General features: G+C 52.9%; 1 protein-coding gene across 1 annotated transcript in view; it reads right to left on the reverse strand.

Annotated features, from left to right (window-relative positions):
* LOC147733678 (transient receptor potential cation channel subfamily M member 7-like) overlaps positions 1–17728 on the reverse strand; it is a 1990815-nt gene that overhangs the window by 1017023 nt on the left and 956064 nt on the right. Inside the window, exon 19 of the mRNA XM_086958252.1 lies at positions 3150–3293. Within this exon, the coding sequence (XP_086814378.1) occupies positions 3150–3293 (144 nt within the window). The remainder of the gene's footprint in view (positions 1–3149; positions 3294–17728) is intronic.

Consider the following 17728-nt stretch of genomic DNA (forward strand, 5'->3'; position numbering starts at 1 on the left):
AAGAACAAACGTTACGTAGGCAATGGTGGCACTTGTGCAAGTATCTAAAGCAAACAAAAGTGAGAGGTAGCAAACAGTGTGTTACAAGAGAAAAGTGACTTGTGCAAGTTACAAAAGGGTACCATACACAGGTACAAGGGTAATACTACAGTAAATGGTAAATACTCAAACTGCCAGAACACACTGGGAAGGCACTTCCTATGCACCAGCTTCACCTCAGCCTCCCCCCTGGCTACCTGGCTACCTTGGATGACCCAGAAAGCTGTGCTTTGTGCTCCCTTGCCAGGACATTTTCCCAAGGCCTGGAGGGTTGATTAATTTACTAATTGCAGGGGCCTTACCTCTGTTCATGTGCTCCTGAGCTGAAGGTCTGGGGAGGGCTGAGTAGGTTAGTAATAGCAGGGGCTTTGCTGCTTTTCAGGTGCTCCTGTGCTGGAGGGCTGGAATAATATTGTGACAAAAAGGGACCTTGCTATTTTTTTAGTTGCTCAGCATGTAGGCCATTGTCACCTTGGCCCTGTGTCGTGTGCAAGAACAGTATCCTCCCACTTTCATTCCTTGTCTGTGCAAATGGTGTTTCATGGAAGGGCACGCCCCTTGAATGTGGGCCACGCCCCTTAAATATGGCCCACGCCTCTTGAATGTGGGCCACTTTTTTCGTCAGTGCCCGGGCCGAATTGTGATCCCAATCCGACCCTGATATACAATGACATCACTGGCAAATGACGCTATGCGAATCATTCCAGAAAAAGAAGCACAGCAATGGAGGAACAAATAACCGCACACTTGCTAAGGAGCCAGGCCAGAGGTAGAAACGAAAGACTGCCTCCCAGCTTTTGTCAATCATTCAAAAACACAGAAACAGAAAGAAAAAGAACAAACATTCTAAGTTTATGAAGCAATCAAATCACACACAAAAATTACACTAAAACGACCAACTCACATGATTTCTCTACCTGACATTTTGTCTTTAAAACTAAAACATACAGAATAGCCGCGTACCGCAGATCTCCTCAAACGCAAGACATCATCAGACCCGAATAAAAAGTGGATAGCCAGGATGGAGATAACCACCTGCAGACAGATGCAAGGATCAGAAAATGTGGCTTTTAATGCACTGGTGGCAGTGCTGTGTGCGCGCTGTGAATAATGTGCGTGCACCCTCAGTAATGAGGTTGCTTTGAGCAGGTGATCTGCATGTACTGTGGGTGAAGTAAAGTGTAGCTGGTGAAGTGCCTGCATTGCATGTCTCACGTGGTGCTATGAAAGAACAGGAAGCAAAGCTGGGTAACCACAGTGGCTGAAATATAAACACCTACGGGCAGACACCCAACACAGATTTTAGTGCAGAGAGCTGGAAAAGGTCTGACTATTTATATTCATCTCTAGAAACAAAATTCAGGTAACAGGAAGGAATTATGTAAATTAGTGATGCTCTCTGCAATCCTGCAAGTTCTATCCTGTCACAACAAATATCAGATGGGGTCATTTGTTGTATTTCTTTCATCGTGAGTGCTTTAAATGACTGGCTCGGATGTATGTCCCCTTTATCAAGCTTTACTGTAAACCGGTTCTTGCCGTCCGGCCTATGAGCACATTTCCTCCAGTTGCTCAACACAGTCACATGCCACCTTTCTTCGTTTCTGGAGCATTTCATTGCCGTTCCATTGACTGGGAGGTGTTGGGTTGCAGTGGAATCAATAACCGAGGCCTAGCCAGCCCATCGGTTATCTTTTCAGTCAAAGTCCGGTGGTCGTGTAAATCCCAGAATGCCAGGGGCCACCGGCTTGAAAAGTCAGAAATGCAAGTAACCAGTACGGACTTTCTACCACCTTTTCCTCTACAACATGTGCAGTGTTTTAACTTCTTTGCAACTACATGCCTTGGAGGTCAACTGTCCGATAAGCGTACAGATTTCACAGCGCAATAATCAGCATTTCCCAGTGGCATTTCCCAAATTATTAAGCGGACCCACTTTATTTCTTTTTTGCAGATTTATATAATGCAAACGTGATCGAAAGAATTGGATTTCTGTACATGAGCACTGAGAGTCATTACATGTCGGTATCAGCTTATTGAACAATGCCTGTGACTCGGGGCGTTAAACATTTGCTGCTCAATTCACAGATGAGATCAGGGCAGGGTTTGTTACAAGAAAAAAATGGGCCGTGTTAAACCCTGCATGAATACAACTGTAGTAGCAGAGTTTCATCAGGTGCACAAACACAATACGGATGTCTGCACCTGCAACGGTTTGAGAGGTTGAGGCCGAAGGTGTTCACTCATACATACAGAGGCAGCATTAACTTGGTCTTCTTCTGGTGCTCTTTGCTGAGGCAACAATAAAACATTAGAAAAACAATAAATCTGCGGTGCTGTTGAACAAGAATAGCGGGCAGCCAAAAACATGACCTATGCTCTAATGTAGGCAATACAACCTTGGCTTTCTCCCTTGTTTATGAGCTTGCATTTGGAGGCACAAAGGCACCCCGAGACACTGAAATGTCTTTTTTTAGTTTGATCACAAAAGGTCATACGACAACTGTACTGTCAAGCCAGACCTAAAAAAGGTGCTCACCCATTTAAGGAACAATCTGGACAGGCTTTAGAGTCAGGGCAGGTTGAATGGTCAGTGCTGTCGGCAGGGACGAAAGGAAAGTGCGTAGGAAGGCAATCAGGAAGAGGTGAAAAGTTGAAGCCAGTCAGAAGTTCTAGGCGAGTCACTGTGATCGTCAAGGCTCTGTTTGGTGTGCACCCACTAAAATTGTATGATATGAACTGCTCATCTATGTATTTATTATAAAGCAGATGTTTTCATTCAGCAAGCCTACTTATTTCTAACATCAGCTACCTCATCACTCTTGTCCCCAGAAATGTCCTAAATAGCTTCCTCTTCAGCAACCAAGTTCAGACCTATTACATGAACAACATTACAACAAAACAGTCATTAAGTGTGACTATGAACAATTCAGTACATAGCTGACTTCATCAAAACACTTACAGTAAAATGTGCTGCATGTACAGCTGATCAAAGCAAAAATTGAGGAGACAAAAAAGGCAGCCCATTAGTGGAAACTTCATATTCTGGTAAGCAGTAGGTGACATCTAAAGAATGCTGTTTTATAAATGAGGAAATGATTAATACTCACAGTGTTGAACCAGAATTTTACAATGGGTGCATGATAGAATGAGTAAAATTTTCGCATGATTGGAAGCCTGCGGGGTTTTGTCTGAATTTCAAGTTCATGCTTTGTGTCACTATTATCCAGGATCCTTACTTCTTTAAAGACTTCCTAGACAAAACAATATGATGTCAGTATACCGGTGAAAACATGTGATTATTGGAAGCAACATAGAAGCTGAAAACATCTGGCAATGGAGCACTAAATAAATCATAAATAAAACATTTAATCTTGATTCTCAATGGACATACCATTTTTTTATAGCATAACGTTTTTTGTGGGATTAATAAAAAATACTACAATACAGACCAACATATTTTCATACAAGATACAGATTTTCTTTTCGAATATTGAGATTTAAATAGCTGTGCTAAGTAAAAGACATTGAGCGAGTACTATAGCAACATATTATAGTTTGTCCACCTCCGTCTGGATCGTGCTCATAAGATAGTCACTTGATAATGAAGCTTTCTGATGAGTTAAGACAGTACAATAGTGCCTCGTTTCAGGTTCTTCGTCTTGTTTTGTTGAATGTTGCCGTTAGGAAAGTCCTCCACAGCAGGGCATATTTTGGCCAGCTAGATGGGTTATGTTTTTGCCTTGGTAGCTACAAAACCTGTAGAAAAGATTAAGGGACATATTTATATCTTGGTGGTAAAGATACTCCATTGCAAAAGTGACGGAGTACCCTTACTGCCAAGATAATGGTCAGTCTGCTTGATTTACAAGTGGGTGGCCCGTCTTCTGGGTGTTCTTAAAATATACGTTTGACGGATGGCTCGGTCAGGCTGCCAGAGCTGTACGTTAAACTTTAACAAGCATTAGCATAGCCAATAGATCTCGCCTTTAGGGCCTTATAACTGTTTAGCCAGAGCTATTGACTTTGCCAATGTCTTCAAGCTGTGCTGTAGAGAAGTGTGGCTGATGTGTAGCATGCTGAAAAGTTATAATAAAAAAGTATCAGAAGCATTTTTGTTACCTTATATATGACCAAGATGGCATTATGTACAACTGAACGACCATATTAAAAAAAGTATTTACAATAAAAAATGTCCTGAGTTTTCTTTTGTTCTTGCAATGATGGCAACTTGTTTCTGCCTATTCCAATGGTTGTTTGTTAAAGCTTTTTTTTGTGGGGGCATAAACAATCGGAGGGTGATGGTTGGGAACTAGTAGCACAAGTTACTTACCTTCGGTAACGATATATCAGTAAGAAACATTAGTTAGTGTTAGATTCCTTACCATAGAATATCCCCAGACGGCAGACTGGATCCGGAAAGTTTTCGTCAACAGTACCCCTGCGCGTCGGTAGGCGTCCTCTGCGGCTCCGCGTCCGTCGTCGTGATCACCGGGATGACGTCGTTGGAGGACTAAGACGCCGCCCTCGCGTGCTGACGTCAGTTCTGTACATAGCTTTCCGCGCCAGGAACGCAGAGCCATGCAAGAAACCGAAACTGGTGCCATGAAACTAGGGCCCTCAAAGGGAGATGCTTTAACCCTAGATATTGGTTCGCAGAACGGGGAGGATGGGTGGGGCGGTAAGGAATCTAACATGAACTAATATTTCTTACAGATATATCGTTACCGAAGGGAAGTAACTTATGCATCTGAAAGAAACACGTTAGTGTTAGATTCCTTACCTTAGAATAGATACCCCAGCAATACCAACCCCGGTGGTGGGTCTGCGAACCAAGATCATACCAGGAAGTCCTGGAGAACGGAACGGTCAAAAAAGCCATCTCTCCGGACTTGGCTGTCCAGACAGTAGTGCTTAGCAAACTTGTGCAGCGAGGCCCACGTAGCTGCCTGACAGATGTCCTGCAAGAGGACCCCCCGACCCAGGGCAGTAGTAGCTGCCGTGGCCCAAGTGGAATGGGCGTGCAGCCCCAAAGGAGGCTCCTTCTTCACCAAGGAATGACATACTTTGATGCACAAAACGACCCATCAAGAGATGGTCGACTTGAGAGATGAACTGAATCACATGATTTGAATTTTGTTTTTTATAGTGCGTGGCCTCCTTTATCCTGAGCCGTTGCCAGGTGAGGTGAGGCTCCAAATCCCAAAAATTAGGGTAAGTGGAAGAAATATTCACATATTGATATATACATATGTGTATGACGGATGTCTCAAGAACCATAACTTTTCTCTGTGTGGTTGTGTGTGTTTTTTTCCCCCCCTTTTTTATTGCTTTTTATTGCTTTCTTCACAGGAGATGGTACATCATTTTTAAGAATGCCTGTAGTCTATCACAGCACAAGTAAGTGTTGCAGTAGTGAGTGCTAGGTCCTGACGAAAGCCGACAGAGACTGAAACATGTTGACCACTGAACATCTTTGGTAAATAGCATATATTTTTTCGCTATTATCACTCTGCTTTTAGCAATACCAACTTGATGGGCAAACCCAATAAAGTTTTCTTATCGCCATCAAGATAGGTATTTTTAATCACTTGGATCACTTTTCCTCCTATCTTTTTGTTTTCACAATTTTCTTGAGCACTGCAACTAAGTACTATCAGCCTTAAACTCAGTCATCCTCTATGGTTGAAGGTTCAACCTTTGGGTCCACAGCTAGCCTCAAGATCTCTCTGAGGAAGGGCTGTCTTGGACACCATATTCCAAATACGAAATCCCAGATGACGAAGTTCCACTATTGAGTGGGCTGATGGGTACTTTTTCAATGGGTTCTGACTTTTGGAACTACATCTACATCTATATCTCCTGTGCCTTTTTCCTCTCAACTATAGTAACCTCTTGGTTCTATCTATGCATGCAGAATACTACAAGGGTTCAGCATGAGATTTGAAGAAGACAAAGACCTGTGGCATCTCTCTTGTGTTTAACTGTATAGTTGGGGGACAAGATACCATTTGGTCTATAAACTACTCATCCCCTTGGGCCCCCCCCTTATCCTTCTTTGTTTTTGTAACATTTAGGAGAAGGACCTTCCTCCTGTTGTCGTTCTTCGGATGCGGGGGACGGCGGCGAGGGCGTGACTGGCTGATCGGAGATGGCGTTTGGGAGCGTAGATGTTGATGCGGTTGTTGAGGTAGCTCGGGCCTTGATCGTGTAGGGCTTTGTGTGCGTGGGTGAGGAGACGGAAGGTGATTCATTTGTTGACGGGGAGCCAATGCAGGTCTCTCAGATGTCCGGAGATGTGGCTGTGTCGTGGGATGTCGAGGATGAGTCTGGCTGAGGTGTTCTGGATCCGCTTGAGTCTCTTCTGGAGCTTGGCAGTGGTTCCGGCGTAGAGGGCGTTGCCGTAGTCCAGTCGGCTGGTGACGAGGGCCTGGGTGACCGTCTTCCTGGTCTCGGTGGGGATCCACCGGAAGATCTTCCGTAACATGCGCAGGATGTTGAAGCACGACGAGGAGACGGCGTTGACTTGTCTGGTCATGGAGAGGGAGGAGTCCAGGATGACGCCCAGGTTCCGTGCGTGGTCTGTCGGTTTGGGTGCGGTGCCCAGGGCGGGGGGCCACCAGGAGTCGTCCCAGGCGGAGGGCGAGGAGCCCAGGATGAGGACCTCCGTCTTGTCCGAGTTCAGTTTCAGGCGGCTGGTCGTCATCCACTCGGCTACGTGTTTCATCCCTTCGTGAAGGTCAGCTCTGGCGGCGGCGGGGTCGTTGGTCAGGGAGAGGATCAGCTGGGTGTCGTCGGCGTATGAGATGATGTTGAGGTTGTGCTGGCGTGCGATGGCCGTGAGGGGGCTCATGTAGACGTTGAAGAGGGTGGGGCTCAGCGAGGATCCTTGAGGGAACCGCAGATGACTTCGGTGGCCTCTGACTTGGACGGTGGTAGTCGGACTCTTTGTGTTCTTCCGTCGAGGAAGGAGATGATCCACTCCAGTGCCCTCTCCTGGATTCCGACGTTGCTGAGGCGCTGCACTAGGGTGCGGTGGCAGACAGTGTCGAAGGCCGCGGAGAGGTCTAGGAGGATGAGGGCCGCTGTTTCTCCGTTGTCCATCAGGGCTCGGATGTCATCGGTGGCCGAGATGAGGGCGGTCTCGGTGCTGTGGTTGGCTCGGAAGCCAGACTGTGAGGGGTCGAGGGATCCGTTCGTCTCGAGGAAGGCGGCCAGCTGCTTGTTGACGGTCTTCTCGATGACTTTGGCTGGAAACGGGAGGAGCGAGATGGGGCGGTAGTTCTTGAGTTCGGTGGGGTCCGCTGTAGGTTTCTTGAGTAGGGAGCTGAGTTCGGCATGCTTCCAGCTCTCCGGGAAGGTGGCGGTGTCGAAGGAGGTGTTGATGATGTCCCGCAGGTGGGGTGCGATGACAGCGTCGGCCTTGTTGAAGACGTGGTGAGGGCAGGGGTCGGTTGGAGATCCGGAGTGGATGGAGTTCATCGTGCGGACGGTGTCTTCGGTGCTGATCGGAGTCCAGGCGCGGAGGGTGGTGGTGGGGGGCGGTGGTTCGGTCGTGGCGTGCGTCGGTTGAGTGCTGAAGCTGTTGTGTATGTCCGCGATCTTGTTGTGGAAGTAGGAGGCGAGGGAGTTGCAGAGGTCTTGCGATGGGGTGATGTCGTTGTTGCCGGCGTTGGGGTTGGAGAGCTCTTTCACGATGTTGAAGAGTTCCTTGCAGTTGTGTGCGTTGTTGTCCAGCCGGTCCTTGAATGCAGTTTTCTTGGTGGCGCGGATCAGTTGGTGATGCTTCCGGGTGGCAAGCTTGAGGGTGGTCATGTTGTCCGGTGTTGGTTCCCTTCTCCAGGCTTTCTCGAGGGCTCGGCAGTTCTTCTTGGAGCTCTTGAGTTCGTCGGTGAACCCTGGGGCCTTCTTGCTGCCAGGTCTGCTGGGCGGGGTCCTCAGTGGGGCGAGTTCGTCCGCGCAGTTGCTGATCCACTTCGTGAGGTTGTCGGCGGCCTGGCTGGGGTTTGCTGAGCTGGCGGGAGGGTGCTGGCTCAGGGAAGCGGCGAGCTGGTCGGCTGTGATCTTGTTCCAGCTTCTTCGAGCAACCTGTTGCTGGTGGTGGTGGATCGTCGTTCTTTTGAAGGTGAAGTGGACGCAGCTGTGGTCCGTCCAGTGGAGTCCGGTGGCGTGGCTGAAGACGATGTCTTTGCAGGATGAGAAGACTGCGTCGAGTGTGTGTCCGGCGAGGTGGGTGGGGGTGGACACCAGCTGCTTGAGACCGAGGGTGGCGGGGTTGTCGAGCAGGGTGATGGTGTTGCGGTCGTTGTTGTTCTCCAGGTGGAAGTTGATGTCCCCCAGGAGGATGTAGTCGGCGGAGGGGAGGGCAAGCGGGCTGATGAAGTCGGCGATGTCCTCGCTGAATTGTGTGCGTGGTCCCGGGGGTCGGTAGATCAGGGTGCCTCTGAGGGTGGTTTTGGGGTCCGTGTGGATCTGGAAGTGCAGGTGTTCGGCGGTTGTCAGGGTGTCGTCGGTGTTGGTCTTGATGCGGATGGTGTCCCTGTAGATGATGGCGATGCCTCCTCCAGTGTGGTTGTCGCGGTCTCTTCGGGTGATCTTGTAGCCCTCTGTGATGGCGATGGCGATGTCGGGCGCTGAGGAGTCGTTCATCCAGGTTTCCGTGAGGAAGGCGACGTCAGGAGCTGTGGTGTCGAGGAGGTTCCAGAGTTCGATGGCGTGTCTGTGGACGGAGCGGGTGTTGAGGAGGATGCACTTCAGGTGGTTGCTGCTGTTGTGCGGCTTGGTGGGTGCTGGTGTAGTGCAGGTCCGGACGCAGGTGAACTTGCAGGCGTGGCAGCTGAAGGGTCCGTGGGTTCGTCTCAGGGTGGCTCGGTAGCATCCCGGGATTCGGCCGGTGTTGAGTGCGTTGAGGGAGGCGGCGTCGTACGTCCGGCGGGTGGGCTGGGGTCTGCGGGGTCCAGGGGTCCTGGCACTGGGCGCGGTCCAGGCGCGGACGGGCTTACCTTTGGCGCACCTTCGGCGCTCAATCGGCGCTCCCGCTGCGCGGTCGCTCTGGGGGCGTCATAAGTGAGGAGCCCGGAGGGCGGTTCAGCTGGGTGGCAGGAGCGGGGCGGCCAATGGGCAGGAGGGGAGGCGGAGCGCCAGAGGGCAGTGGCGGGAAGAAGGCGGCAAGAGCACCCCGGAGGGCAGCCGAAGCGGGGGAGAGGGAAACGGAAGGAAGGGTGACCAGGCGGCGGAGGCAACAGGCACACAGCAGGGGTACAGAAAAAAAAAAAACGGGGAAGCAACTGGCGACAGGGGAACCAGGCACGCAGTGGAAGGCAGGCAGGCAGCGGTGAAGACGGAGGTAGCAGGAAGAGCGCAGCCGTCAGCAGGGCAGCCGGCAGAAGGGCAGCGTGCTGGCAGTAGCAGGCAGGAGCGTCGTAGGTGGGGCGACCTCGCCTGGGCAGGCTCGAGCGGTCACTCCAGAAAACTGCGCTGGGACTCCTTAAGTGAGGAGCCGGGAGGATGGTTCAGCTGGGTGGTGGGAGCGGGGCGGCCAATGAGCATGAGGGGGGGCGGAGCGCCAGAGGGCAGTGGCGGGAAGAAGGCGGCAAGAGCACCCCGGAGGGCAGCCGAAGCGGGGGAGAGGGAAACGGAAGGAAGGGTGACCAGGCGGCGGGCGGGGGAGGTACAGAAAAAAAAAACGGGGAAGCACCAGGCGACAGGGGAACCAGGCACGCAGTGGAAGGCAGGCAGCGGTGAAGACGGAGGTAGCAGGAAGAGCGCAGCCGTCAGCAGGGCAGCCGGCAGGAGGGCAGCGTGCTGGCAGTAGCAGGCAGGAGCGTCGTAGGTGGGGCGACCTCGCCTGGGCAGGCTCGAGCGGTGGAGCCTCTCTTCCTCTTTCGAGGGATGCAGAGGTGGAATGAAGGTGGGCAAGGTGATAGACTGCCCAATGTGAAAGGCCGTAACCACCTTGAGCAGGAAAAAAGGATGAGTCCTCAGAACAACCATGTCCGGATGGACAGAGAGAAAAGGAGGCTTAGAAGACAGAGCCTGGAGCTCACTCACTCTTCTGGCAGAGGTTATGGCAACTGGGAAAGCAGTTTTAAGAGTCAGAAGACGAAGAGGACAATTATGAAGAAGCTCAAAAGGAGCGCACATCAGATAAGTAAGTACTAAGTTCAACTCCCACCGAGGCATCACAAAAGGAACAGGTGGGATTATGTGTGTGATGCCTTTCAAGAATCTATTTACAACAGGGGACTTGAAAAGAGAAGGCTAATCAGGAAGCTTTTAGAAGGCTGAAATGACCGAGAGATAGCCTTTGATAGTGCCCAGAGAAGAGCCCTGCTGGGCAAGAGAAAGAAGGAAGAGGAGAACCTCTGAAAGAGGGGTAGAAAGTGGATCCACAGCCTTTGCTGTGCACCATGCCAAAAATTTGCTCCACCTGCAGGCGTATACAGTTTTAGTGGAAGGACGCCTGGCTGCCAGAACCACATCACAGACTTCAGGAGGCAAGTCAAATGGCCTCAACTGTCGCCGTTCAATCTCCACGCATGTAGGTGGAGACTTGACAGGTTCGGATGGAGGACCGTCCCCTGTTGCTGCGACAGAAGGTCCTCCTGAAGAGGCAGACAAATCGGGGGATCGACTGACATACGGAGTAGCTCGGGATTCCAGTATCTTCGTCCACAGTCCGGAGCCACAAGGATGACTTGGGCCCGGTCGCGTCGGATCTTCTTCAGCACTCTGAGCAGAAGTGGTATAGGCAGAAAGGCGTACAACAGACCGCAGCTCCACTCGCGATGAAAAGCGTCGCCGAGTGAGTGCCGCCTTGGAAATTCCAATGCGCAGAACTGATGACATTGAGCGTCCTCTTTAGTGGCGAATAGATCTAACCAAGGCTCTCCCCACTGCTGAAAGAGACCTAGATCCACGTCAGAGTTCAGACGCCATTCGTTATCCATCATGCACCGGCAGCTGAGTTCGTCCGCCCTGGCGTTCAAGGAACCTGCCAGGTGTTGAGCCACCAGGTTGATGCCCTGGTATTCCAGCCATGTCCAGAAGCACAAAGCCTCCTGACAAAGGGTCCACAACCCCACCCGCCCTGTTTGTTGCAGTAACAAATGGCGGTGGTGTTGTCCGTGAACACTTGCACTACACTTCCCCGGACAGAGGGAAGGAATGCCTTCAGTGCAAGTCGGATCGCCCGCAGCTCCAGAAGGTTGATATGGAGCCGTGACTACGCCGGAGACCAGAGGCCTCTGATTTCTGCCTCTCCCATGTGGCCCCCCCTATCCCAGGAGGGACGCATCCGTCACCACTGTGTGCTCCGGTTGGCGTAGAGAGAGGGATCTGCCACTGACCCAATCGCGGTCCGTGAGCCACCACTGCAACTGACTTACAGTGCCCTCAGAGATCAGGACGTGGTCGGACAGGTTGCCCTGATGCTGTGCCCACTAGAACTTTAGGTCCCTCTGCAGAGCCCTAATCCGCCACCTGGCGTGATGTACCAGCAGGATGCAGGAGGTCATCAGCCTCAGGAGCCGCAGCGTCAGCCTGATCGAAACTCAGGATAAAAGCCGAAAGATCGGAATCAAAGCCTGAATATCCCGAACCCGCTGCTCTGGAGTATAAACCTGAAACTGCGCCGAGTTCAGAACCGCTCCGATGAAGAGGAGCTTCTGAGAGGGGGACAGGTGTGACCTCGGCACGTTGATGGAGAACCCCAGCGAGTGCAGGAGATCGGCCGGAGTCTTGAGGTGGGAGACGACTGTCTGGGGTGAGCCCGCCTCCAACAACCAATCATCGACAAAAGGGGAAGACTGGAACCCCTGATCTGTGCAGATGAGCTGCGACCACCGCCATCACTTTCGTGAACACCCGAGGGGCACTGGTGAGGCCGAAGGGGAGCACGATAAACTGAAAGTGCTTGTGGCCTAACGTGAACCGCAGGTAACGCTGGTGGGCCGTCGGGACGGGGAAGTGGAAATATGCGTCCTGCAAGTCCAACACTACCATCCAGTCCCCAGGGTCTAGGGCAGCCAAGACCTGAGCTAAAGTTAGCATCTTGAACTTCTCCTTGCGGAGAAAGCTGTTGACGCTCCGGTGGTCCTAGATAGGGCGCAGGGCCCTTTTGCCCTTTTTGGGAACCAGAAAGTAGTGAGTAGCAACCACGTTCTACTTCTGGCCCAGGAAGGCGCTCGATGGCTCCCTTGGCCAAGAGGGCTGTAACTTCCTCCTGCAGAAGCTGCAAGTGATGCACCGGCATGCGGTGGCATGGCTGGAGGGGTAGCCTCGAACGGGGTGAAGTAGCCCCTTCGGACGATTTGCAGCACCCACCTGTCCAAAGGAGGTAATGGCGAACTCTGCCCCCCCACTGGCGTCGAATGGGCCTGAAAACTCGGAAGGCTTTGAGGCAGATGCTGCGGGAGTGGATGTGGACTGACCATGCCTTTGTCCCCCTGCACCGCTACAGAGGCTACCACGTCCGCGACCGAGTTGAGGCTGGTTCTGCGGCCTGTGGCCTGACAAACGTGTGGGGCGCCCCTTCCTTGGCCACAAAAGGGGCAAAAATCAGAAGTCTGCTGGCCCGAAAGGCCCAAGGACTTGGCCTTACCCCTGGAGTCCTTGAACCGCTCAAGAACATGGTCTGCTTTGTCGCCAAAAAGGCGACGGCCATCGAAGGGCATGTCCATGAGCCTTGACCCCCCCCGAAAAACTTGGCGGAACTCAGCCAGGCGTGGCGACGGATCGCCACAGTCGTGGAAATCGCTCTGCCCAGTGAGTCCGTGGTATCAAGTCCACATCCGATGGAATATCGTGCTGCATCCCGCCCCTCATCAAGAGCCTGGGTGAGCCGTGCTTGGGCCTCCTAAAGCACTGGGGCAGCAAGTCTGCAACCGTATCCCACAAAGAGTGGGTGTAACGGCCCAAAAGGCATGCAGTGTTGATAGACCGCAACCCCAGACTAAGTGAGGAGAACAGCAGGGGTCGCCCGGTGCCAGGCGGTGGCGTTGGGCCACGTTCCCATCCACAGGGGGCCCTGTGGAGGGCTTGGACCATGTGCCCATCAGAACGTCCGTGAGGGGCTCATTGAACGGCAGCAAAGGCTCCGATAAGCTTACTGGCAGTTGAAGCACCTCGATGAGTACATTAGTCCTCCCAGCCACAGCAGGTAGCTCAAGAGCCAAGGCCTTAGCTGCCCTGTGCAACACCACACCATATGTAGCACCCTCCTCTGTAGCCACAGAGGGAGGAGAGATGAATGCAGTGTCAGGCGATGTTTCAAGACCACTGGCCTCCGCCAGCTCATCTGCCCAGTCCTGAATTACCTGGCACTGTTGTGCCAGAGGGTTCTCAGACCCCTCCCAGTCCTCCCCTTCATCCGTGTTCTGATAAACAGGCAAAAATGATGGAGCCGGGTCATTGGGGGAATTGCTCACCCACCAACGCCGGAGACGGTGCCGAGCGGCGACGCTCCGATGCCAGACCCAGACCGGGGCTGATTCTGAGGACGGCACCGGGAATGACACCATTGGGTCGGCACCAGCCGAGGAGTCGTGAGGTCAACTGGCGAGGACCGGGATCCAGGCCTGGATCCCCGGGGCCCTGCGGCGTCAGGACCAAAGTCGACGACGGTGTTGGGCCGAAGACGCTAGGGCCCCTAGTCAGGTCTACGGGCCCCGAAGGCACGCTGGTAGGCCTCGACAGAGGGAATTGAGTCCTCATGGCCACGAGGAAATCATGAACCTCCTCCGGCATTGCATGCAATCCAGGGACCGAATGGTATGGGACCGGATGCGAAGCCTGCAGCAGAGAAGCGGGTGGTGCCACCCGAACTCTCAGCAGAGTCGTGCGACCGGCGAGGGGAGTCAGAAGAGCAATGTCGCTTTGACTTCTTTTTAGAGTGCCTCGACTTACCTGAATGCGAGGACTTGGAGCCCGACGAACGGTGCGGGTTCCGGCTCTGTGACCGGCCCCTCGACTTACTCGTCGACCGGGACCTCGAGCGGCGCGGAACCGACTGCCAGATCGAGGAGCTTGCAGGACTGCTCCTGCCTAGCCTTCGACGTCAAGGCCCGGCAGTCGGGGCACGACTGATGTCTGTTACCGACCCCCATCGCCGGTGCCTCTACTGCCTAGGGGCCGACCACGATGACAAGTCGTGCCCCGACTGCCGGGCCTTGACGTCGAAGGCTAGGCAGGAGCAGTGGTGGTGCTGGGTGATATTGTTGTAGGACCGAGTGATGCTGTGGTGGCGCTGACTGATGCTGTGGTGGCGCTGACTGATGCTGTGGTGGCGCGGATTGATGCAGTGGTGGCGCTGACTGGCGAGGACCGGGATCCAGGCCTGGATCCCCCGGGGCCCTGCGGCGTCAGGACCAAAGTCGACGACAGTGTTGGGCCGAAGCCGCTAGGGCCCATAGTCAGGTCTACGGGCCCGAAGGCACGCTGGTAGGCCTCGACAGAGGGAAGTGAATCCTCATGGCCACGAGGAAATCATGAACCTCCTCCGGCGTTGAATGCAATCCAGGGACCGGAAAGTATGGGACCGGATGCGAAGCCTGCAGCAGAGAAGCAGGTGGTGCCACCCGAACCCTCAGCAGAGTCGTGCTACCGGCGAGGGGAGTCAGAAGAGCAATGTCGCTTTGACTTCTTTTTAGAGTGCCTCGACTTACCTGAATGTGAGGACTTGGAGCCTAGGGGCCGACCACGATGACAAGTCGTGCCCCGACTGCCGGGCCTTGACGTCGAAGGCTAGCCAGGAGCAGTGGTGGTGCTGGGTGATATTATTGTAGGACCGAGTGATGCTGTGGTGGCGCTGACTGATGCTGTGGTGGCGCGGACTGATGCAGTGGTGGCGCTGACTGGCGAGGACCGGGATCCAGGCCTGGATCCCCCGGGGCCCTGCGGCGTCAGGACCAAAGTCGACGACAGTGTTGGGCCGAAGCCGCTAGGGCCCATAGTCAGGTCTACGGGCCCGAAGGCACGCTGGTAGGCCTCGACAGAGGGAAGTGAATCCTCATGGCCACGAGGAAATCATGAACCTCCTCCGGCGTTGCATGCAATCCAGGGACCGGAAAGTATGGGACCGGATGCGAAGCCTGCAGCAGAGAAGCAGGTGGTGCCACCCGAACCCTCTGCAGACTCGTGCTACCGGCGAGGGGAGTCAGAAGAGCAATGTCGCTTTGACTTCTTTTTAGAGTGCCTCGACTTACCTGAATGCGAGGACTTGGAGCCCGACGAACGGTGCGGGTTCCGGCTCTGCTACCGGCCCCTCGACTTCCTCGTCGACCGGGACCTCGAGCGGCGCGGAACCGACTGCCAGATCTCAAGGAGCTTGCAGGACTGCTCCTGCCTAGCCTTCGACGTCAAGGCCCGGCAGTCGGGGCACGACTTGTCATCGTGGTCGGCCTCTAGGCAGTAGAGGCACCGGCGATGGGGGTCAGTAACAGACATCAGGCAGTGACAGGTGTCACACGGCTTGAAACCAGGCATCCCTACCGGCACTCTGAGTCGAAATCAACTCGAAAAGAGATGTCAAAAAGATCAAAAGGTTAGTCAAAAAGTGACTAAGGATACTAGCTCTTCCTGGATCTGCACTTTCTGGTGCGGAAAACAGAAGAACTGACGTCAGCGCGCGAGTGCGGTTCTTAAGTACTCAGACTACATCATCCCCGCGATCACGACGCCTACCGACGTGCAGGGGTACTGCTGACGAATACTTTCTGGATCCAGTCTGACGCCTGGGGATGTTCTAAGGTAAGGAATATAACACTAACATGTTTCTTTCAGATCCTGTATTATAACACTAGCAGCGGCCAGATGTTAGGGGAGAATCAACAGATGCCAGATTCCAAGAGCAGGCTGAGGTGGTGCTGAGTGATGCTGAGGTGGTAGTGGTGGTGGTGGTGGTGACTGGTGCGGAGACAATGCTGATGTGATGCTGAATGATACTCCGGTCTTGCTGAGTGATGATGATGATGTGGTGGTGTACTAGTGCAAAGGCGATGATGCGGAGTGATGCTGTGGTGGTGCTGGGTGATATTGTTGTAGTACCGAGTGATGCGGTGGTGGCGCTGACTGATGCGGTGGTGACGCTGACTGATGCGGTGGTGGCGCTGACTGATGCGGTGGTGGCGCTGACTGATGCGGTGGTGGCGCTGACGGATGCGGTGGTGGCGCTGACGGATGCGGTGGTGGCGCTGACGGATGCGGTGGTGGCGCTGACGGATGCGGTATAAAGCAGACGTGGCTTAGAAAACAGGGCGGAAAGAGAACAGATGGACATTGAAATGGAAAGAAAAGGGAACGACTGAGGAAAGTAACTAAACAAGCAAAGTAAAGCAAGGAGAGAGTCAACGTGATACAGAAAGAGAAGCTACAAGAATACAATAGATAAAATGAGGAAAGAGGAAGGGCTGCAAAGGAATAAGTGAAAGGCAAGGAAGAAGAACGAGAACATGAAAACACAACCAAGAGAACCAATAGAGCAAATGTGTGAGACAAATGAAACCTTGCGCTGCAGCGGGAGAGAGAGGCGGAGGAGTGCACCCGCGAGTGGTGCGCACACGCTGGAGAGAGCAGTACTCCCTCCTCTAACAACAAATCCTCTCTGGAATAGGATGCTCTACACTCACCTGGCAGGGAGGTAGATCTCTCTCTCCCGGGGAGACCCACTCTCCCTCAGGTGAGATTTTTTACACACCTGGGGTAGCTCCCCTGCTACACAGGCATCTAAACTGTTAGCAGAGTGACACTATTCTGCCCGTCTATGCGCTCCCTCCTAGCAACACCATTGTGAAAAGTGGAGATAAAAACACATTTGCCGGTTTCACACTCACACACACTGCCTCTCAAATTATTGCACACACCCTCTAAACCGTGCCACTAACATTAAAGTAGGAACTATCCGAAAGCTCCTGCTAAAAACAATCGATAAATTAAATATTTAGGGGGTCGAATTTCCGATTACATACGTCGCAACAAGCTTCCTCAAAAGGAACTTTTTTCAAATGACTTGACATTTCCTTTTCAAGAAGAAAAGTGCACATATATCTTATTTTAGCAATTGATTTTACTTTAATTCAGCAATGATTCGTCTGAATCAGAAAGTAACACCAAATATCCCATTTTAGTTGGCGGCTGTGTGTGATGTCCACCTGGCACTCATTTTCAAATCTTGGCGGGGGATCTGTTGTGTGCGGTGGTGTGTGATGGGTTTCTGGAAGGCGAAGTGGATGCAGCAGTGATCGGTCCAGAGGAGTTCAGTGGAGTGGCTGACGGAGACGTGCAGGCTTGAGGAGAAGACGGGGTCGAGCGTGTGGCCGATGGAGTGGGTGGGCGTTGTAACGAGTTGCTTCAGTCAGAGGTTGGCGAGGTTATGGATCAGGGTTGACCTTCCTCAGGCTCACACAGCAGGTCTGTGGCAGAGCCACGAAAGTGGCTCAGTTGTTTTGTCCCCATGTTCCCTCCATTGCACTGCTCGGCCTCTCTGCAAGGAGTTTGTTAACGCAGCTTTGTTTTCCATTCGACGTGGCTGTTACGAGGGCAGGTCTGTTTATTTTAAGGGGTACAAAAGGGGGTGGTGATGGACGGAGCATCTGAACCAATCAAATACTCACACCCAGTCAACAGATCTGGGTTTAATCCATCACCGTTCTTTAGCCCACTCTGCCACCCCAGTTCAGACATGGCCATATGC

This window comes from Lissotriton vulgaris, chromosome 2_1 (genome assembly GCF_964263255.1).
Source record: "Lissotriton vulgaris chromosome 2_1, aLisVul1.2, whole genome shotgun sequence".
NCBI classification, from domain to species: Eukaryota; Metazoa; Chordata; class Amphibia; order Caudata; family Salamandridae; genus Lissotriton; species Lissotriton vulgaris.